Source organism: Hirundo rustica, chromosome 1, assembly GCF_015227805.2.
Source record: "Hirundo rustica isolate bHirRus1 chromosome 1, bHirRus1.pri.v3, whole genome shotgun sequence".
NCBI classification, from domain to species: Eukaryota; Metazoa; Chordata; class Aves; order Passeriformes; family Hirundinidae; genus Hirundo; species Hirundo rustica.
In genome coordinates, this window is record NC_053450.1 from 156013365 (window position 1) to 156035725 (window position 22361).

The 22361-nt window shown below is 47.8% G+C and overlaps 1 protein-coding gene and 1 long non-coding RNA gene across 17 annotated transcripts; both read left to right on the plus strand.

The window, feature by feature from the left end:
* Positions 1-1892: 1892 nt before the first annotated feature.
* On the plus strand, positions 1893-22241 carry LOC120751629 (protein Mis18-alpha-like). Of its 9 annotated transcripts, XM_040061755.2 has the most exons (7): positions 1893-2065; positions 2286-2337; positions 3433-3489; positions 4286-4527; positions 4604-4670; positions 5332-5454; positions 21884-22241. In XM_040061755.2, the coding sequence occupies exons 4-7, from the start codon at positions 4323-4325 to the stop codon at positions 22071-22073; spliced, it is 585 nt and encodes a 194-aa protein (XP_039917689.1). In that variant the 5' UTR covers positions 1893-2065; positions 2286-2337; positions 3433-3489; positions 4286-4322; the 3' UTR covers positions 22074-22241. The 9 variants fall into 9 exon arrangements, 5 of the variants coding, with proteins under 5 accessions (XP_039917689.1, XP_058276596.1, XP_058276598.1 ...); XR_009207837.1 differs by lacking the exons at positions 5332-5454; positions 21884-22241 and adding an exon at positions 2577-2921 and having other exon boundaries at positions 4604-5325; XR_009207836.1 differs by lacking the exons at positions 5332-5454; positions 21884-22241 and adding an exon at positions 2577-2921 and having other exon boundaries at positions 3433-4527; positions 4604-5325.
* Positions 7096-19796, plus strand: LOC120751634 (uncharacterized). Of its 8 annotated transcripts, none has more exons than XR_005700492.2 (10): positions 7096-8199; positions 9335-9465; positions 10521-11586; positions 12391-12531; positions 13429-13629; positions 13963-14292; positions 15422-15562; positions 18038-18408; positions 18534-18726; positions 19290-19796. It is a non-coding gene; the product is annotated as an uncharacterized LOC120751634 (long non-coding RNA). The 8 variants fall into 8 exon arrangements; XR_005700491.2 differs by having other exon boundaries at positions 15432-15562; XR_009207842.1 differs by lacking the exons at positions 15422-15562; positions 18038-18408; positions 18534-18726; positions 19290-19796 and adding an exon at positions 14625-15131 and having other exon boundaries at positions 9207-9465.
* Positions 22242-22361: the final 120 nt, after the last annotated feature.

Sequence of the window (22361 nt, forward strand, 5' to 3'; positions counted from 1 at the left end):
TTTGTGTGGAGAACTTTTATGGCAATGCAAAGAGACAAGGAGGGAAAAAAGGTTCTTTTTACCTAAAGAAAGCGGTCTCCTTTGTGTAACTGCTCTGTTGTTTAATAGGATGTATCTGTTCTGCCAGATCCTTTATTATAAGCATCTTTTCCAAACTCACTGAAGAGAGGAACTCCATTTAAAAATTACAACAGTGGGTTTGTGAGAGTGAGCAAAGAAGTGTATGAAGAACAGGGGGAAGGGAGAGAGAGAGACTCCCTCTACTCTGTAGCCACCATATCCATTGTATGATGCGGAGTGATTCGTAGAAGACCTTTTAACAATAAATACTTTGTTTCTTTGTATCTCATGCACTAACCTCACGTGTCGTAATGAAGACCGGTACCTTGGTTTCTTTCTGCTTCTAATAATGTTCTCTAGTGTTTGGATTCCTCTTCATTTGTGAAGGAACTCAAAGACAGGCAAACATTTACAGGTTTTAATGGGACTTGACAAAGGTGAGAACTGTTTCACCTTAGATCTCTCTTGTGAATTCCTTTTTTTCACTAGGTTCCACCTTCAGCCATTTCCATACTCAATAAGTGAGAAATCCTTTCCATTGGAGAGATCTGGCTCCTCTCCTGGACAGCCTAGAGCTAAAGCTTGGATGCTGAGAGGTTACAGTGTAGGAATTACACAGTCATCATCTCCACTGTGGTAGCAAATAGGTGGATGCCACTTCTATAGCACTTCTCCCTACGTTCTACTTAAATAAAAAAAAAAAAGTAAGATGGAGTTTCTTCTACTATGTGCAATATGTCATTGTAGTTTCAGATCAGGCCAGGAGCTTCTGAAGAGGAGATCCCTGCCACCTGTCCATTGTCAATTTGGCTGGGAATATTGTTTTGTTCCAGAGTGGCTGGATGGAGCACTGGGGACAGTTGTGGTTTGTCACCTTTAGAGTTTGACTGCAAAAGTCACTGGGAAAATGAATGAAGATGAGGTTTATCAAACGGGTGCTTTCAGACCTCACTTGACTGCTTTGTGTTAGAGGTTGAGTATTTGCACTCCGGGGAATGAGTGTCCCCTTCCAAATTCAGACCAGAAGGTCCCAAAGGCTCTTACTGGGAATATTTCTTCTTTACTTTCTTCCATTTGTGATAACATAATCTCCAAACTGCCAGGAGAAATTCCTTAATTTCTTCTGGAGACAACCACATGGCAGAAGCAGTTTGCAAAGGAGACCAGAATTGTGTTTGGAGAAGAGAGTGCAGTGCGTCCTGACTGCAGGTGTCTGCCTGTGTTCTTATTTCAGAAAAAAAAAGCACTACGCCAAGTCTTTTTCATTTCTTTCATCTAGAAAAGCTCTTCCTGGCACACGGGGAGCAGATGTTTTTTCCTCAAGTGCTCAGTCTGGACTGGGACCACTCCACAGCTGAGGAGTAATTTCATTTTTCCAGAAGGAAGTGGAAAAATCATGGGACTTCCACGTAAGACTGGTCGGACAAAAACTTGGAAGAAGTCTTGCAACTCGTTAATGATTTATTCTGGTCTGGCATTTGCTCCCTCAGTGCCCTGAATCTTCAGGCTCTCCGAGTGAGGGCCGAGCGGGGCCTGGCGCTTGGCAGGCTCCGCAGTGACGCCACGCGGGCACTTTCAATGACTCGCCGGTGGCATCTGCTGGAGAAAAGTGGTACTGCAGAGGGGGACAGCGCGCATGCGCGTGGTCCAGGGCGAGGCCCTTGGTCACTTGGTCATTAAGGGCGAAAAGGGAACCCTGTGAGCATGCGCGGTGTTTCGGAAAGTGGCGCATGCGCAATGATGTGCCTGACGCGTCACGCGGTGTTTCAGGGCGGGACGGAGCCGGCAGTCGCGCATGCGCACTAGTGTCACACCCCCCCCCCACCCTCCCCCCCACGGCACTGTTGCTCTGTGGGAGCGGCCGGCGGAGCCGGCCTGGATGTGCGGGGCTGCCGGCGGCAGCTCGTTAGCGCCACACGCGGATCCCGGCTGCAGCAGTGGCGGGCGAGGGTTGTGGTGACAGTGGAAGAGGGCGGGAGCTGCTGTGGCTGCAGCGAGGTTGAAGGTGAGCGGAGAACGGCAGGTCCCGGGAGAAGCCCCGAGGACGGCGGTGGCACCTGCGCGGGGGTGGCCCCGGAGCAGAGGCGGCCCGGGAGCGGGCGGCGGGGGCTGCGCGGGCCGAAGGCTGTCCCGGCGCGGGCACAGAGCCGGGGAGGAGCAGCGGTGCTGGCTGGGGCCACCCGGCAGAGCCTTTCCTGGGAAACAAAACCTGCGGTTTCTCGCAGCTCGGCCGCGTGGCGAGGGGCAGCGCAGCAGAAGGGAGCAGCACCTGAGCAGGTGAGGCAGTGCTGAGGCGCAGGGAAGTTGGTTTGGTTTGGTTTGGTTTTTTCCCCTGTAGAATCCCGCGCCCCCCTCCCCCATAAGTTGGTAAGGGACTAAATGCTGATGCTTAGAGAGTGCTCGACTAACACAAAAGGCGTACAAGGGAGGGAGACGATCACACGAAGTTTAGGAGAGGGAAGGACAGGGCTGGGGGAAACTGCGTTTTTCTTTTCCCTGCTCGCGGCATCGGAGAGGCACGGTCGGGCGGCTGTTCTACTGCGTCAGGAGTCCACTGGTAACGGAGGGTCCAGTCCTGGGAATTTTACCAGCATCCATCATCTGCTGGAGTGCCCAGGAATTGGGAGCTCCTCGCCTGCCCTGCTGGAGCTGGGCCCGCCCCGTCCAGGCGTCGCGACTTCTTCAGCGCTGCTCGCTTTGCCGGGACACGCCCCCCTTTGCCGGCCGGGACACCCCCCTGCCTGCGGGGGACCCTCGCCGTTCCAGCCACCAGCCCGGGAGTTTTCTGCCGTTCCAGCTTGGTGCTCTCAGAGTCCCAAGGGATCAGACTTCCTGGGCTTTGTGAAACAAAGCCCCTCGAGGTTCCTGGTTCTGTTTATTATTAATACTGTAGTTGTTGTTGTTTGTTTGCGTCGTTATACTTACTAGTAAAGAACTGTTATTCCTTTCCCCATAGCTCTGCCTGAAAAGCCTCTTTAATCTTCTAAATTATAATAACTTGGAGGGAAGGGATTGAAATTCCCCATTCCTAGAGAGACCCCGCCCCTCCCTAGCAGATACCTGTCTTCCAGTCCAAGACACTTGGTCACCTCATTCCGAGTCCTCACAGTCATTCTTCTTGCCGAGAGCTTTTTCTCTCCCTGTTGCGTCCCCTCGTTCGTTGTCTCCTGTGTCACGGGTGTCGGTGTGTGTTTGGCCTCGAGCTGCTCTGCCCTGCTGCATAGCTGGCTGTAGGGGTAATAGGACAAGGCCCGGGGCCTTGAAATTTGTAATGTAGGGTGTGTTTGGACTGTAGATTGACATCAGATGCCTGGAGCTGTTAAGTTACTCTGCAGCACACTGACTTTTCTCCTAACTTTCTTTCCGATGCAGATGGATTCAATCCGTGGCAGAGTGCCCCATCCCGGGTGAGGGGGTTCCCCCGAGGAGGTCGGTCACTGTTCAAGATGAGAATCACGTATTTCACATTTATTGGCGCTCCAGTGCAGGCCAGCAAGACAAGCTATGCAGCATTGCTCTGTGCTAGATTAGCACCTACTGCTCCACAATATTTACATTTATACACCTTATTAACCTTCAACTTGCTTCCATCTACCGGAGTTGGATATATGTAATCCCAGTAATATTCCTAAGCCCAGAAATACTCAGAGGAGTTTGTTCTGTTAGCCGTGTCAGTGGCGCCTTTTAAGCCAGTTCACAACTCCAACCCACTGCTTTGCTTCATTGTACTCCAGTGCCCCCAGAAAGAGAATTGCACAACTGGTGCCTGTGCCAATCACTCCGGGGTCCTGCAGCTCAAGGACTGCCTTGGGACTGAAAACATCTAGTGACAACGAGTATTAATGCATGGCAGAGATGTAGGAGCAGCCCTGAAAATCCAATCCTTGCTTCTTGCCTCACGTTACTTCTCAGCACGTTTTAAATGGAGATGGGTGTCCCGTAACCAGGGACTGAGGGCAGAGCTTACTGGGGGCTGCGGCTCCTCCTGAGAGGCAGCTCTGGTCTCTGCTCACTGTGACGGGGACAGGACGCAGGGAACGGCTGGAGCTGTGTCTGGGGGTGGTTTATGTGGGATATCGGGAAAAGGTTCTTTCACCACAGCGTGCTGGGGGCTGGCCAGGCTCCCCAGGGCATGGGCACGGCCCCGACGCTGCCGGAGCTCCAGGAGCGTTTGCACAGCTCTGCCAGGGATGCACAGGGTGTGATTGTTGGGGTGTCTGTGCAGGGCCAGGAGCTGGGCTGGATGGTGATGTCAGGACGCAATGGCGCTGTGCCCGGAGCCGAAGCGCTCGCTGTCGCTGCTGGAGCCGGGCGGCGGCGGGGCCGAGCAGCAGCAGCAGCGAGAGCGGCGGGCAGACGCGGCCCCCATGCCCATGGCGTTCCTGTGCGCCGGCTGCAGCCGGCCCCTGGGCAACACCTCGAGCTGGGCGTTCAGTGTCGAGGAGAGCGGCCGTATCCTGCTGCGCAGTGAGTGCCAGCCCTGCCAGCCCCCGCGGTCACTGCCGCCATCCCTCCCTCCTTCCCTCCTTCCCTCCCGCTGCAGGCGCAGCTGCCGGCATCGCCGTGGAGCTGAAGCGAAAGGTCTCCAAGCTCCCCGGAGTGTGCGGATGGTGAGGGCCGGTCCCGCCTGGACACAGCCCCAGGGAAGTCGGGGGTTCCCGGGAAAGGCGCTGAGGACGAGCCTGGTAAAGGGCCCGGAGCGCTCGTGTGCCCCCGAGAGCCGCTGGAACGCTTATTTGGGGTGGTCTGTACAAGCCACTTACGGACTAAGGGAGACGGATTTCTCCCAAGGACATGGAGTGATGGACAAGGGGAACGGCCTCAGGATGAAGGGAGGCAGGTTTCGATTAAATATCAGAGGGAAATCTTTCCCTGTGAGGCTGGTGAGGCCCTGGCACAGAGACGCTGTGGCTGCCTCTGGATCCATGGCCATTTGGACATTCAGGCCACGTTGGACACTGGTGCTTGGAGCAACCTGGGATAGTGGAATGTGCCCCTGCCCAGGGTGGGGGGTGGAATGGAATGAGCTTTAAGGTCCCTTCCACAATTTAGTGATTCTGATGGTCTTGCTGAGGTCAGTCAGCCTGAGGAGCTGTTGCAAATTCAGGCTGAAAGATGAGTGCTCATAATTTATGCTGTGTAAGGCAAGAATGAATGCTTAAAAAAATTCTAATACATGATTTATTTAATTTTTTTTTTTTTTAAGTAAAGGGATGGGTAGAGGTGCTTCCTTTTATTTTCTTCTGGATAAATGTTATTTCTTACTTACAGCATGGTAGAAACCCTATTCTGCTCTGGCTACTCAAGGACACTTGGCGGCATTTACAAGTGCACCACAAGGCATCTTGACTACAAGAGAGATTTGTTCTGTTTCAGTATTGGCTCTGTTGAAAGGTAAACACTGAATGTTTATGGGTCAGCCTGCCAGCTCCACTTCACTCAGCAGGCACGGCAGCGAGGGTGCTCCCCTTATATCTGTGTATCCCAGAGCTGATTTCTGTATCGCTGCTGTTGGCATCCTAGTGCTCCGTGGTGAGGAACGTCGCCTCCGTAAGGCAAATCATAGAAAAAAGGCCAAAACGGAACAACGGGGCGTGGCTTTTGCACAAGCCATTGCATTCCAGCAGGGAAAGTATCAGCAGGTGCAGGGCACAGGAAGGTTCCTTCCCATTTGATCCGAAGAGTCCGCAAAGCCAGCAGCAAACGGTCCTGGCTATGGGGCCTCTTAGGGGTCAGCATTATCAGCAGGAAGTGTGGCCAGAGGGGCTCAGGCAGACCTTGGGCTGGGTGTGACCTATACTGGCCACCTCTGGTGTGTCCTTGGTAGGGTGGGCAAAGGCAAATGTGGCAGCTGAGGATGTGCTGGAGACTCTCCCTCAGCTGTCCTAAAATCGGTCTAGAAAATGAAAGTGTGCTTGGCTTGACTTGGTTTGTAGCACTTCAAAGTGGTCTTCAAATATTCTTCGATAACTGTGACCTGAATTAAGGCCAGCATTGTTTCGTGCCAGCATTTTTCTTATGGACAGTGGTTGTTTCCCTGGAGTGGTTTTCATGTCTGTGTTTTTTTCTGAAGTTCCCATTTATTTTGCTGTGTTGCTGTGGATGTTCAGCCTGGTACTCTGGACAGTGTTTGGGGATTTTTTCTTCATTCCACAGCTATAATACTGTTTTTTGGGTTTTTTTCTGCCTAGCAGTAAAATTCTCTAAAGCACTAAGCTGGCTGCAGCATGGCCTTTTCTCATAAAGTCATGCTGCTTGTCCCAGGCAGCGTCGCCCTGTCCTGGGTGTCTCAGTGCCATTTTTCACTGCACCCTGTAGCCTCAGAATCCATGGCTGTTCCTGAGGGTTGTGAAGGAGCACTGTCTCTGGATTTTTGGCTTCAGAGTGGGAAGTGCATGATGTAAACTGGGGCATCTCTGCCCTATTGTGGGAAGCCTGTAAAAGTAAGGTCTTGTTCACCAGGAACCGCTTTGTCTTGAAAGTCAATGGGTCTCGCAAGAGGGTCTGCAAAGGGTGAGATTGAACCTTCTGTCCTTCTTTGTTTCAGTCACCTCTGTGAAACCTTGATACGCTTCAATAGTTTCTGTAGTTTCACAGTTATTGGCCCTCCAGTGCAGGCCACTGACACGAGCAGCTTCAAACAAGCGATTCCCTTGCTAACCCTGCCCCGGGAGCAGCTGGAGCCTCCAGGCCAGGCTGAGTGAGCAAACACTTGGGGGTGACACAGCTTCACACTGAGAGTACTTGGGGACAATGTGTAGCTTTGTCCTGGATTTTTTGGGTTTTTTTTTAGCTTCCTACAAAGTTTCAATCATGGACTTGGTAAAAAGAAATGGTAAGGACTGAAAGCATGAGGGGCTGTCAAGTTATACACACCAAAGACAACTTTTTTTTAATAGCTGTGAGACTTCTATCTTGATTTTAGGAGTCTTTTTTGGCCAAGTGTATTGTAAGAAGTCTTCTTTTAAGGTAAGGTGCTTCCATCATAAATTTTTTGTAGAAATACCCTGTAATGTCAGAAGGTTAAAGGCAGTAACACCAACATGTCACGTTGTTCATTTTCAGCAGCAAAACTTGATCTTAAGTCAACGTCCAACTTAATTTCTCTGCAGCTAATAAGTTGATAAAGGAGTTTATCAGCTTTTGCTGCCCTTCACTGATCATCAAGGTCATGAAAAAATTGTTCTACTCTTCTAAGCTAAATAGAGAACAGTGCTCTTTGCATTGATGGAAAGGAGAACAGCAGGGAAAAAGTGCTGCTTGTGTCCTCAGAGAGCAGTGGGAAGAGCCTGAGAGAAATACTGGCTGGCTGAGGGATCCTTGTGTCCCCTCTGGAATAAATCCTCAGACCTGCTGGTTTGCAGTCCAGTTTGGACACATTTTGCTGCCGCTTTGGTTATGAAGAAGTGGAAATCCGTGGATTTCTGGATGATTTCCGTAGCTTCCCCTATTTTGTAGGAGCTGCAGGGTGAGGTCAGTATTCTGAGGGAGTATCCAGGGGGCTTCTCCCAGCCGAGTTTCTCCTGGAGCTGGGTGCTGAGTGTAATGCCGGATGTCTAAGCTGGCTTTGAGGCATTGTGCAGTCCCAGCTCTAAGCCTGAGCCCGGGCCTGGCTGTGTCCCAGCACTAAAGCCGGCAGCTGGGTGTGCTTTTCCAGCCCTTCCATCACGCAGGCGATCCCAGATTCCCGGAGCTCCCCGGCGCACGGCCTGGGCTCGCTCCCGGGGAGCTGCACTTCCGTCTGCCCGAAGCCAGGGCGTCCTGCCCGGATTTGAAACTTTATTGCTGTTGTTTTTCCTCTTCCAGGGAGCTGGCAAAAAAGGAGAGAGCCGCTAGGAAGCAAAGAAGCGGCCCGAAGGCCTTTTCCCAGCCCAGGGTTCCCACTTTTCTCTCTGACTCCTGAATAATTGCTTGAGCATAACCAGGGAGCGTCCGTTTGATTTCCTGCCTTTTCCAATAAATCCTTGCCTTCAGCTGGAGCGCGTTCCTGGTGTCCTCCTCCTCCTCCTCCTGCCGCATGGATTTGTAAATAAAGTTCCTGACTTCTGTCCAACTGAATTTTGTTATTCCAGCAATTGTGGCTCGCTCGTTCCATTGAAACTTCCCCGCTCTGCCGAGAGTTTCAGATGTCAAATCCAGGTAAGACTGGAGTTTCTTTGGATTGCTACTCCCACAAAACACAGATAATTCTTGTTGAAGTGTAACGTGCCATGTTTAGTTCTCACTTGCCTTTAAAATCAGAGCAGAGGCGGCAGATTTTAAATCATCCTTCCACCAACTTCCTGACTGTCGCAAAAGTTTTCAATGTTAGAAATTCCCGTGCTTGTTTTCCAGGCGAGCTGGGATTTAGGTGTTATTCCTTCCTTTTATTTCATGGTTTTCCTCTCTCTGTTTTTAGTGAGGGGATATTTGTTGCAAATGCCAATTTTCCATCCCAGTTGGAATTTTTGTACATCTCAGGGCACATTTGCGAGGAAGTTTGCCAAAAGAGTGTCGGTTAATGGGCATTGTGGATCACCGTACCTGCAGAATGCTGTAAATTCCCGGGAAAACTTGCTGCGTGTTTAATTGCCATCATGAATCTCTCTGTAAAGTCAAATTTAGTGCATTTTTAATGCCATCAATCCCATTACAACCTCACTCCTGGCCTAATTGCTGTTCCCTGGACACAATGGGGTGGATCTTTCCTGCCTTGGCACATTTGGATGTTCATCCGAAGTGAGTTTCCCTCTAAAATAGAATTTGTTTCCAAGCAAACCTGGGAATTGTCTCAAAACCTTCTTGCCTGGGAGGCACTGGGTTTGTTTTCCCCATCCCTGCGTAGTGCAGGATCCTCCCGGAGCTGTGTTAGGCAGTGGCAGGAGAGGAGAGCTGCATTTATTTTTGTATTACTATTTATTTTATTTTTTACTTTTTTACTTTTGTAATTTTATTTTCTTGAGTTTTATTTTTTCATAGAATTTTTTGTTTTGAACTTTTAAAAAGGTTTTGTATTTAATTTCTTCTCTATTTATAATTTTATTTTATTTTTACTTTTGTTATTTTCTTTACTTTTAAATGACTTTTAATTTTTAAAATATTAATTTTTATTTTCATGTTATTTTTATTTTGTGTTTTTTATTTTTATTTTATATCTTTTTATATAGCATTTTATTTATTTTTATTTTTACTTTTTAATTACTTTTATTTTGTTTTAATTCTTTTCTTTCCCCCCCATGGTTTCTTTTTTTCTTTTTCTTTTTCCTTACCCTTTCTTACCCCGAGTATGTGGCAGATTGGCTGCTGGCAACAAAGAAGTTGGAAAATGACAGCCGTGGCCACCCACCGAAGGCCTGGATATAATGGGGAGTGAGACCAAAGCCCCTGTACTTTCTGCTCCATTGAGGAACCCGAAGGGAGAAAGCTGTAAGCACCACGGTGCCGTTTTTTTTCCTTTTTATCCCCTAACAGGTCTCATTCTACCCACGAACAGTGTTAGCAGCAGTCACTTGATGTCGGGGTGTATTTCAGAGGCAGCAATAAAAGAAAGTAGAATTTTTATTCTGTAACTCTCCAAACCTCATTGTTTAGTGAGAAAGAAATCCAAAACAAAGCAAACAACCAAAATTAAAAAAAAAAACAACAACAAACCAAAAAAATGAAAAAAACCCCCACACAAACAACCCTCCACGCCAACCTGCAATAAAACACAGAAAGAGAAAATCTGCCAGTATTATTTTAATGAGAATGAAATCTTTACCCTTTAGAAAAGCAGGCTCATTTAATTCTAATTGACTGTGGTTCTGATATGTCAGGTTCATGAATTTCTATAGTTTAAGATATCATTTACTATATAAACAAACAGAAAATTTTAAAAATCAATACAAAAATAGGAAAGTATAAATAATAAAATTAGCAATGTAAAATACGAAAAATAATATCAGCAATATAAATAAATACAATCTCTATTATGACACGCTATGTGTATTATAATATCTATAATATACATAGGCACAGATATAAAACAAATGGTAATGATAAATATAAACATAAACATAATAAATACTAAAATTTAAAATATAGCCTAGCATGAAGGCTTTTTTGGTTTGAACGTGGCGAGTGGCAGGGTTGTGGTAGTTGCGCTTGGGGGTCTTTTGGGGCATTTCTTTGAGAGGATTTTTGGGCGGGTATTTTTGGGCCCGTTCTTTTTTGCCTCCGTTCTCTGCCCGTGCCCGAGGCCGGGCTGAGCTTCGGGGCAGTGCTGCCACCGTGTGGACAGAGAGCGGTACTGCAGCTCCCCCCGTGCCCGTCCCCGCCGCGCGTGGGAGCGCCGGGCTGTGAGCTCGGGGCAGTGCTGTGGACACAGAGCGGTCCTGGGAAGTTCTGAGGGGATTTTGGACTTCCGGGGGAGACATCTGAAGGAAGTTTAGGACTTCTGGGGGACTTGTTGTAGGTCCAAACCTCTCCCTTTTCCCTTTCAGGTCTGGTTCTGTCTGCTGTTGTCATCGTGGCCAAAAAAGAGGGGAGCTGAGGGCGCCAGGACTCACCTCCCCCCCCCAACCCCAAATAAAACCCCTCCAAAAACTACCAACAAACGAACTTGACTTTTGTCCCGTCCCGTGTCGCCCTCCCCAAATTCGGATTTCTAGGGTCTCCCAGCGCCCTTATTGGGGCTCCCCCCTCAGGGCTCCCTGCGCTGCCACCTTCCCACGAGGTCGGCGAGGATAGGATGCCCCCCGGACGTGCGGGAGCAGCGGGGCTCAGTTGGGAAATCATGACAGGAAGCACCTGCAGCTGCAGGGGTCCGGTCCCCCACCCGCCATCTCTATGACTTCCGCGTGGCGAAGGGGAGTCCCGGTACTCCGAACATTCGAATAACTGTATGATTCCGATCGGGCGGGGGGCGTTTCCGGTCCTCTACTCCTTATCTCTATGATTTCCGGTGCTCCTCTTTGCTATCTCGATGATTCTCGGAGGGCGGGGGGTGTTTCCGGTCCGCCAGTCTATATCTCTATGGTTTTTCTGCGTGGCGGAGCGGCCTTCAGGGGCCCCTCTTTGCTATCTCGATGATTCTCAGAGGGAGGGGGCGCTTTCGGTCCGCCACCCCCTATCTCTATGGTTTTTTCTGCGTGGCGGAGCGGCCTTCAGGGGGCCTCTCTTTGCTATCTCGATGGTTCCGCGAGGGCGGGGGCGATTTCTGGTCCGCCACCCCTTATCTCTATGGGTTTCCACGTGGCTGAGGGGCGTTTCCGGTCGTCCTCGGCCCCCAAAACCCCCCATTCCTACCTGGATCCCTTCAATTCCCCTTGGGACCCCACCCCCAAGTTTCCTCTGCCATGTTTTCCCCCGTCTCCGATTTTTGGCGAACCCCGAATTCCCCCCGGGGCCCCGCGGTCCCTTCCCTGATTTCGGCGCCTCCCGAGGCCCGTGGCTCGGGGGGGCGGTCGCGACTGGGGCTCGGAGGCTGACCCCCCCCCGGGTTTGGGGGCGCTGCCCCGCGGTGCCGGGGTGGCCCCTGCAGCCGCCGGAGGAGGAAGAGACCCAGAGGTGAATTTGCGGGGGAAATCTCGGGGCTCGGGGCCGGATTTGGGGGTTAAGAGGAAAAATGTGAGGCTTTGGGGGTGGAAATGTGGGGCTTTAGGAGGGAATTGGGAGAGTCCCGGGGAGCACTTGGGGGTTCCCGAGGGGATTTTGGGGAATCGAGGGGGAGTTGGGGGGGAATTTCGGAGCTTGAAGAGGGGAATTTGGGGCTTGAGTGGAAATTTTTGGGCATATGAGGGGGTTTTGGGGATTGCCAAGGTGGGATTTGGGGGACTAAGAATGGAAATTTGGGGTTTCAGGCGGGGGGAGGTTTCCAGGGGAGGTTCGGGGGATTTGCCGAACATTTGATGGTTCTGGGGTGGTGTTTTTGGGTGTTTTCCTCCGAGCTGCATTTTTTTTTATATTATTATTTATTTTACTTTTTGACTTTAGCAATTTTTTAAATTCTCTTTTATTTTATTGAGTTTTATTTATTCATGTAATTTTTTTCTTTGTATTTTTAAAGTGTTTTCTCTTTTATTTCTTCAAGCTTTATAATTTGATTTTATTTATTTATGATTTTTACTTTTGTTGTTACTATTTTTTTCTTTTTAATTCCTTTTAATTTTTAAAATATTATTTAATTTTTATTTTCGTTTTTAATTTATTTGTATTTTGGTTTTTTAATTTTTATTTCATATATATATATATATTCTTTTTAATTACTTATATTTTATTTTAAAATGTTTTATTTTATTTCCTTTTTATTATTATTATTATTCATGTTTTCTTTTTTTCTTTTTCTTTTTCCTTACCCTTTTTTACCTCGAGTATGTGGCAGATTGTCTGCTGGCAACAAAGAAGATGGAAAATGACAGCCGTGGCCACCCACCGAAGGCCTGGATATAATGGGGAGTGAGACCAAAGCCTCTGTACTTTCTGCTCCATTGAGGAACCCGAAGGGAGAAAGCTGTAAGCGCCACGGTGCTGTTTTTTTCCTTTTTATCCCCTAACAGGTCTCATTCTACCCATGAACAGGGCTAGCAGCAGTCACTTGATGTCGGGGTGTATTTCAGAGGCAGCAATAAAAGAAAGTAGAATTTTTATTCTGTAACTCTCCAAACCTCATTGTTTAGTGAGAAGGAAATCCAAAACAAAGCAAACAACCAAAATTTAAAAAAAAACCCCAAACCTAAAAAACCCCCACACAAACAACCCTCCACCCCACCCCGAAATAAAGCACAGAAAGAGAAAATCTGCCACTGTTATTTTAGTGAGAATGAAATCTTTACCCCTTAGAAAAGCAGGCTCATTTAATTCTAATTGACTGTGGTTCTGATGTTTTAGGTGAATGAATGCGTATAGTTTAAAATATCGTCTACCATATAAACAAACAGAAAATTTTAAAAATCAATACAAAAATAGGAAAGTATAATTAATAAAAAGAGCAATGTAAAATATGAAAAATAATATCAGCAATATAAATAAATACAATCTCTACTATGACACGCTATGTGTATTATAATATCTATAATATACATAGGTACGGATATAAAACAGAAATGGTAATGATAAATATAAACATAATAAATACTAGAATTTAAAAGGTAGCCTAGCATGAAGGCTTTTTTGGTTTGAACGTGGCGAGTGGCAGGGTTGTGGTAGTTGCGCTTTGGGGGTCTTTTGGGGCATTTCTTTTAGAGGATTTTTGGGCAGGCTCTTTTTTTTTTTAATCAGCTTTTGCTGCCCTTCACTGATCGTCAAGGTCATGAAAAAATTGTTCTACTGTTCTAAGCTAAATACAGAACAGAGCTCTTTGCATTGATAGAAAGGAGAACAGCAGGGAAAAAGTGCTCCTTGTGTCCTCAGAGAGCAGTGGGAAGAGCCCGAGAGAAATGCCGGCTGGCTGAGGGATCCTAGTGTCCCCTCTGGAATAAATCCTCGGAGCTGCTGGTTTGCAGTCCGGTTTGGACACATTTTGCTGCCGCTTTGGTTCTGAAGAAGCGGAAATCCGTGGATTTCTGGATGATTTCCGTAGCTTCCCCTATTTTGGAGGAGCTGCAGGGTGAGGTCAGTATTCTGAGGGAGCATCCCGGGGGCTTCTCCCAGCCGAGTTTCTCCTGGAGCTGGGTGCTGGGTGTAATGCCGGATGTCTAAGCTGGCTTTGGGACGTTGTGCAGTCCCAGCTCTAAGCCTGAGCCCGGGCCTGGCTGTGTCCCAGCACTAAAGCCGGCAGCTGGGTGTGCTTTTCCAGCCCTTCCATCACGCAGGCGATCCCAGATTCCCGGAGCTCCCCGGCGCACGGCCTGGGCTCGCTCCCGGGGAGCTGAGCTTCCGTCTGCCCGAAGCCAGGGCGTCCTGCCCGGGTTTGAAACTTTATTGCTGTTGTTTTTCCTCTTCCAGGGAGCTGGCAAAAAAGGAGAGAGCCGCTAGGAAGCAAAGAAGCCGCCCGAAGGCCTTATCCCAGCCCAGGGTTCCCACTTTTCTCTCTGACTCCTGAATAATTGCTTGAGCGTAACCAGGGAGCGTCCGTTTGATTTCCTGCCTTTTCCAATAAATCCTTGCCTTCAGCTGGAGCGCGTTCCTGGTGTCCTCCTCCTCCTCCTGCTGCATGGATTTGTAAATAAAGTTCCTGACTTCTGTCCCACTGAATTTTGTTATTCCAGCAATTGTGGCTCGCTCGTTCCATTGAAACTTCCCCGCTCTGCCGAGAGTTTGAGATGTCAAATCCAGGTAAGACTGGAGTTTCTTTGGATTGCTACTCCCACAAAACACAGATAATTCTTGGAGAAGTGTAACGTGCCATGTTTAGTTCTCACTTCCCTTTAAAATCAGAGCAGAGGAGGCAGATTTTAAATCATCCTTCCATGAACTTCCAGCAACCTCCTGACTGTTCCAAAAGTTTTTAATGTTAGAAATTCCCGAGCTTGTTTTCCAGGCAAGCTGGGATTTGGGTGTTATTCCTTCCTTTTATTTCATGGTTTTCCTCTCTCTGATTTTAGTGAGGGGGGTATTTATTGCAAATGCCCATTTTCCATCCCAGTTGGAATTTTTGTACCTCTTAGGGCACATTTGCAAGGAAGTTTGCCAAAAGAGTGTCGGTTAATGGGCATTGTGGATCACCGTACCTGCAGGATGCTGTAAATTCCCAGGAAAACTTGCTGCGTGTTTAATTGCCGTCATGAATCTCTCTGTAAAGTCAAATTTAGTGCATTTTTAATGCCATCAATCCCATTACAACCTCACTCCTGGCCTAATTGCTGTTCCCTGGACACAATGGGGTGGATCTTTCCTGCCTTGGCACATTTGGATGTTCATCCGAAGTGAGTTTCCCTCTAAAATAGAATTTGTTTCCAAGCAAAACTGGGAATTGTCTCAAAACCTTCTTGTCTGGGAGGCACTGGGTTTGTTTTCCCCATCCCTGCGTCGTGCAGGATCCTCCCGGAGCTGTATTAGGCAGTGGCAGGAGAGGAGAGCTGCATTTTTTTTTTTTTTTTTTTTCCAGTCTATTTTATTTTCTTGAGTTTTATTTTTTCATGGAATTTTTTGTTTTGAATTTTTAAAAAGGTTTTAAATTTTATTTCTTCAATCTTTATATTTTAATTTATTTATTTTTTAACTTTTGTTTTTATTTTATTTTCTTTACTTTTAAATGACTTTTAATTTTTAAAATATTAATTTTTATTTTCATGTTATTTTTATTTTGTGTTTTTTATTTGTATTTTATATTTTTAATATATAATTTTATTTATTGATCTTTTATTTTTTACTTTTTTATTACTTTTATTTTATTTTATAATGTGAGTTCATTTTTTTTTTCCCCATGTTTTCTTTTTTTCCCCTTACTCTTTCTTACCCCGAGTATGTGGCAGATTGGCTGCTGGCAACAAAGAAGTTGGAAAATGACAGCCGTGGCCACCCACCGAAGGCCTGGATATAATGGGGAGTGAGAGCAAAGCCTCTGTACTTTCTGCTCCATTGAGGAACCCGAAGGGAGAAAGCTGTAAGCGCCACGGTGCCGTTTTTTTCCTTTTTATCCCCTAACAGGTCTCATTCTACCCACGAACAGTGTTAGCAGCAATCACTTGATGTCGGGGTGTATTTCAGAGGCAGCAATAAAAGAAAGGAGATTTTTTTCATTCTGTAACTCTCCAAACCTCATTGTTTAGTAACAAAGAAATCCAAAACAAAGCAAACAAACAAACAAACAACAACAACAAAAAACAAACAAAAAAACCCCCACAAACACCCCTCACCAAAAAAAACACAGAAAAAGAAAATCTGCCAATATTATTTTAGTGAGAATGAAATCTTTACCCTTTAGAAAAGCAGGCTAATTTAATTCTAATTAATTGTGGTTCTGATGTGTTAGGTTAATGAATTCCTATCACTTAAAATGTCATTTGAAATATAAACAAATAAACACAAAATTTAAAAATCAAATCAAAAATAGGAAAATATAAATAATAAACATAGAAATGTAAAATACGAAAAATAATATCAGTAGTATTAATAAATACAATCTGTTTTATGACACGTTATGTGTATTATAATATATATAACATGCACGGATATGAATAAAAAATAAATGGTAATGATGACTATAACTATAACTAAACTATAACTAAACTATAACTATAACTGTAACTATAACTATAACTATAACTATAACTATAACTATAACTATAACTATAACTATAACTAGCTATAACTATAATAAATGCTAAAAATTTGATATGTGGCCTACAATCAAGGCTTTTTTGGTCTGAATTTGGTGGGTGGCAGGGTTCTGGTAATTGCGCTTGGGGATCTTTTGGGGCATTTCTTTTAGAGGATTTTCGGGCGGGGATTTTTGGGCCCGTTCTTTTTTGCCTCCGTTCTCTGCCCGTGCCCGAGGCCGGGCTTTGAACGCGGTGCAGTGCTGCCACCCTGTGGATGTAGAGCGGAACTGCAGCTCCCCCCCCGCGCCCGTCCCCGGCCATTCGTAGGCGTCCCGGGCTGGAAGTACGGTGCAGCGCTGCCACCCTGTGGTTCCAGTGCGGTACTGCAGCTCCCCCCGTGCCCGACCCTGCCGTGCGTGGGAGCCCCCGACTGTGAGCCTGGGGCAGTGCTGCCGCCGGACCTTCCAAAGATGGCGGCAAAAAGGACAGGAGAAAGGCAAGGACTCCGAGTGCTTCTAGATGGCTGCCTGCACGCGACCCCGACCACGATGCCGCCTGGGCGCGATTTTTAGGGGCGTTTTGACTCACACGGGCATGGGCTGGGGGCTCAGCTGTGTCGTGGGCGAGTTTCGGCAGTCGATTTAGTTGGGCTCCTAAAGGACGAGCCGAGGGAAGCCTTAGGGGTTTTGTGCCACTCCCAAGATGGCGGCTGGCTGAGAAGCACCTGACCTTCCAAAGATGGCGGCAAAAAAGGCGGGAAAAACAAGGACCCCGAGGTTCGTCTAGTCGACTGCCTGCATGCTATCCTGACCACAGTGCCTCCTGGATGCAATTTTCTGTGGCATTTCCAGGTGTGCACACACGGGCTGTGGGCTCAGACTCGCCATGGGCACATTCAGGGAGTCAGTTTTAGTCAGGCGTCTCTGATAGCAGCCTATGGGGGCCTTAGGGGTGCCAGAAAAAAAGATGGCCACCACACTGGAAATGACTTTGTCCCTCAATAAAGATGGCGACCGGTAAGGGCAGAAGTCATGTGATGCCACTCCCAAGACGGCGGTTTGGTGCGACATTCCTGACCTTCCAAAGATGGCGGCAAAAAGGGCAGGGAAAGTCAAGGACCCCGAGGTTCGTCTGGCCAACTGCCTGCGCGCTATCCTGACCACGACGCGGCCCAGGCGCGAATTTCTGCGGCGTTTCGAGGTGCGGGGGGACGGGCTGGGGGCTCAGCGGCGCCGCGGGCAGGCGGGGGCCGGGTCTGCACCGACAGGCAGCGACGGGGATGCCCCGATCGGCCGAGGTCCCGCCGTGGCCCCTGTGGAGTGGTCCCTGTGCCGAGCCGGGCGCCCGGCCTGTCCCATCCCCTCCCCTCCTCGCCGTCCCCACTCAGCCCCCTGCTCCCACCCTGAGCCAGCTGGGAGCGGGGGGTGCTGTTCACGTCCCCAGGAGCTGCTGCTGCCGCCCATACAGGACTCACAGCAGCCTCGTGTCGTCTGTGTGTGCAAGGTTTGATCGGCTTTGTAGCAGATGTGCTGTTATAGGCTGGGAGCGCTCAGTTTCCTGGGTGGGGAAATCTTTGAAACCTGTACTGAAACCGGGACAGTAGCCAAGCTGAGCAGTTGCTGAGAGTTCCAAGCCAGGCCTCTCCTAGGATTCTTGAAACAATGTTTAAATGGTTATCATGGAGTTGAGGCAGTGGCTGGCGTCGATTCGTTAGAGCGGCAGAAACAACTTTACGCCTCCACGTGTGTTGGGACAAGCAACCCTCCCTAATGTCAGAATGAATTTGTGTGCCTTCTTTTCGCTTTTTTTCTTTCTAGATTGCAGAGTGCTGGGGAGACTGTTTGGGATAAAGAGCTGAAAGCTCCACGCTCCCGAGGGAACGCTTTGGGCACCTGCAGCTTCTGAAGCGCACCGATAATCCCGGCTCCCCCAGAAACCTTCCGAAGCTGGAAGAGACAGGCAAGACAACTGCAGGAGGGGTGCGGGAAGCACTTTCTCCCGGGTCTGGACAGCACTGAGATGGGAATGACTTCAGAATATTCCTCGTGCCTCTCCTGTTGCCAGCCCGGGACTAAGTCAGTCCCTGCGTGTGGTGGGAGGAAGCCTGTGCTGGAGAGCGAGAGAAAGGTCCCTGCTGGTTGCTGTGTCCTCGGTGGGCAGAGAACTGTGACCTTGGCCAGATGGGTTGGTGAGTATTGAATGGATCCTGCCCCCTTTGGAACGGCTTGTTTGAACAAGTCTTCAGCAGGGAAGAATTTTAGCCTTTAGGCTTTTGTTGGGTTTCTTTTTCATCCCTCCCCTTCTCTTCCCCAGAATGAAAAGCTCAGTCAAGAGTGCACGACTACAAAAGCAGGGAGCTCGGAGTGCTCGGTTGCACCCTGCTGCAGGGCCTGGCCAGCACCTTGCGTGAGCTTATGAAACCCCTGTGCCTATCAGCAGTGATGGAAGAGGACGGGACAGGACGGGTGACTCGTCTCGTTCTTATCGCTCCTGCGACAAGGCAGTGGTGGGTGGAACTAGGAAATTGCACGGCTTCTGCAATCCGGTCAAGTCGTTTTCCCATGTCCACCAGGGCTCATGGCTTCCCAAAGCAGAAGCTGCGTCTTTGGTGGGGTGGGGGCAGGGGTGGGCAGCGGAGAGCATGGAAAAACTCTGTGGGGTTTTCTGACCTCACAGGCCACAACACACACGCTCCCTCTAGGAGACTTCCCTTTCAAGGACTAAAATGGAACCAAAGGTATTAAAAAAAAAAAAAAAAAAAAAAACCACAACCAATTCCAAGAGGGAAAATAGTCTGCGAAAAAGAGGTCCCCGTGGGCCTGGATGCTGATTCCTCTTGCTGGTCAGTGATAGCACCTGACAGGTCAGATTTCAAACTGTTTTATTTAACAGGAAACTGCTTTGTTCCTTCTTGTGAGTAGGATCATTGGCTTTGCATGGGCAAAACTCTAGGAAGAGAGTTAGGGGACCTCTTTAAAACATAGTCCTGGAGGTAAACAGCTCGGCTTGGGATTACTGTGTGGAAAGAGAAGAATATCTGTTCTGATTGTTCCCTCATCTTTCTTCCAGAGTTGTTTTTGTATTCCTGACTTCCGTTTCCATCGGGGACACGTGGCTTGGAGCGCAGGAGCCATATGTGTTACTCACCCGCATCAGATTGGTCTGCAGCAGTGCAGGTTATGAATTACAGGATGACTTGGAAACTTGGAAACAGGGAAAAGAAATGATTGTGTCTCTTTGCAAAAAATTCGGCTACATCAGGGCATTAATTCAGGGAAGGAACACTTCATCTTTAACGTTCTGTGCTCTGCCATCATCACTGTGAGCCATGAAAGCCTCCTGAGCCCTTCTCATTTAAAAAAAAAAAAAAAAAAAAAAAAAAATCAGTATTTTATTACTGTGTGCAAACTCAGGGGAAAGATTTTATTCAGTATCTCTCAGTGCAACATTAAAGCTTCATTTTCTCTACCCTTGAACAGACTGAGACACAATATTACTTCTATCATCTTTATTACAGGCATTTTAAACTTTTTAAAGAACCAGAAAGACTGTTTGTGCACATGTGTGTGTCATTAATATCCACCCTCTCTCCATTAGAGGATGGGGAAAAAAGGCTGCAGAGCTTCCTACCACGGGCTGTAAGTGCAAATGACAAGGAGCCAGAGGTTTAGTCACGATGATTTATTATTTCTTAAAGAACCTGGTTGATTTCATGATACCAAAGCCAGTATAGAAGACTGAACTCGGGACTCATGATGGTCTTCTTGTGTTTAAAAAGCTTTAATGGCTTTGAAAGATATTTATATCAGACCTGGTACATTTCTATTAACTATTTAAAATTTAATTTGGAAAAAAAAAAAAAGGCAGCAAAAAGCAGCCCTGTTCCATCACTGCTGCCGCTCTGTGGGACAAAAGCTCATCTTCCCTCCGCTTGGAACAGGTGAGAGACAGAACTAAACCCCACAGGATTTTCTGCTTATCACTTATACGTGAGTTGTATTGGGAATGCTCTGTGAAATCTGATAAATTGTTCTTGAATGTGGCCCTGAGGGTAGCTGAACATGCCAGCCCAGATCTGCAAAGGTGCCGTGCCAGAACGAGAACCTTTGAAATGTAAACCAGGATTTATTCAACTGACTCACGGCTGCGTGCTGTGCCCGTGACCTTTGTAAAATACTGGACAGGGAAAAAGCAGAATGGCACATTCCTTGTGCTATGTCTTGAATTCTGGGGATGGGGTCAAAAAAAATGAGATGCAAATGAGGGAATTGCTTGTACATGTAAATATTCTTGTCCTAAAGGAGCCATCGGCTCCGTACCAAGCCTTGAGTTAAAAATTACATTTATTAAAAAACCCCTAAGCCATTTAGAGGCTACAGTTTGTGTGGTGTAGAATTCCTAGGGGCTGACGTCAGGAAATCTGTGAGCTGAATCTAGCTGAGCTTAGCCAACTTTAGCCAAATGTAGCCAAGTTCGGTCGAACCGAGCCGAGTTTAACTGAACCGGGCCGAGTGCAGCCGAACCAAGCCGAGTTACAGGGAACGCCGCGAGCGGGCACCGAGTCCAGCGGAACCGATCCACGGGGAACAGTGCGAGCGGGCACGGAGCGCAGCCGAACCGAACCGAGCCGAGCCGCGGGGAATGCGGGAGGGGGGTACCGAGTGCAGCCGAGCCCAGCCGAGCTTCCCCAAAGAGGCGAATCTAAATGACTGTATCCGGTAATAGCTGAGGTGTACCGAGTGCAGGCGAGTTTAGCCTTTAGAGACGAAAATGGCCGAGGTCTGACGAAAAGAGCCGAGTTTAGCTGGAAAGCCGAACCCACCTGAGTTCAGCCGACTTATTGAATGGACCCGAGCGTCACCGCGTTCAGCCGAACCCAAGGAGCTGTGCCAAACCGAGCTGAGGTCAGTGGGTTTTGGTGCCAGAACTGTGGGAAGTGGAATTGAAGTGGGGCTTCAAAAACAAACGGAACTTGAGCAAAAAGGACAAGGTTTGTGTGTGACTGGGTTTAATAGTTTCTTCAGTCTTAAAATTGTTTTCTCACAGTATGTTTCAAGCCTAGAAAAAATGTTTTGAAGTGCTTCACGCCATTGGGACAGAATTCTAGAGTTTGCATTTACAGAATTCCCTATCAGAGCTCTTTTGTCTTCATCTTTTAGAATCGGTTTTTAATGCGTTTCATGGAATTCACTGTAGCTAAATAAATTGGCTCCAGGGCTCAGGTGCAGCTTGAACCAAAATTTCCTGCATTTAAATTCTGCAATTAGTATTTATTTAAAAAACTGGAATAACATCTTTCATATTTTACCAGTCTATGATAAGCTTTCCAATGCTAAATTTTACATCACCCTTTTGTGCGTGTGTGTGTGTGTGCATGTTTTCAAATGGCCTATCAGTTAATGGACCAATTCAGACTTGCCATTATTTTCATACAAAGCGGAGAGAGATGCACAGCATGACAAACAGAAAACAAGACCGTGGCTTTTTATCTGGGTCTAGTTTCATGTTCGTGAGACAAATTTGGTCTCACAAAGTTTCAGGAACCAGCCACCTTTATGGGCCATATGTTTATGTTTCTGAATATTTATGGGTCAGCCTGCCAGCTCCACTTCACTCAGCAGGCACGGCAGCGAGGGTGCTCCCCTTATATCTGTGTATCCCAGAGCGGATTTCTGTATCGCTGCTGTTGGCATCGTAGTGCTCAGTGGTGAGGAACGTCACCTCTGTAAGGCAAATCGTAGAAAAAAGGCCAAAACGAAACAAGCGGGCATGTCTTTTGTACGAGCCATTGCATTCCAGCAGGGAAGATATCAGCAGGTGCAGGGCACAGCAGGAGGGTTCCTTCCCATTTGATCCGAAGAGTCTGCAAAGCCAGCAGCAAACGGTCGTGGCTGGGGCCTGTCAGGGGTCAGCATTATCAGCAGGAAGGAAGTGCGGCCAGAGGGGCTCAGGCAGACCTTGGGCTGGGTGTGACCTGTACTGGCCACATCTGCGCTGTCCTTGGTAGGGTGGGCAAAGGCAAATGTGGCAGCTGAGGATGTGCTGAAGACTCTCCCTCAGCTGTCCTAAAATCTGTCTAGAAAATGAAAGTGTGCTTGGCTTGACTTTGTTTTGTAGTGTTTCAAAGAGGTCTTCAAATAT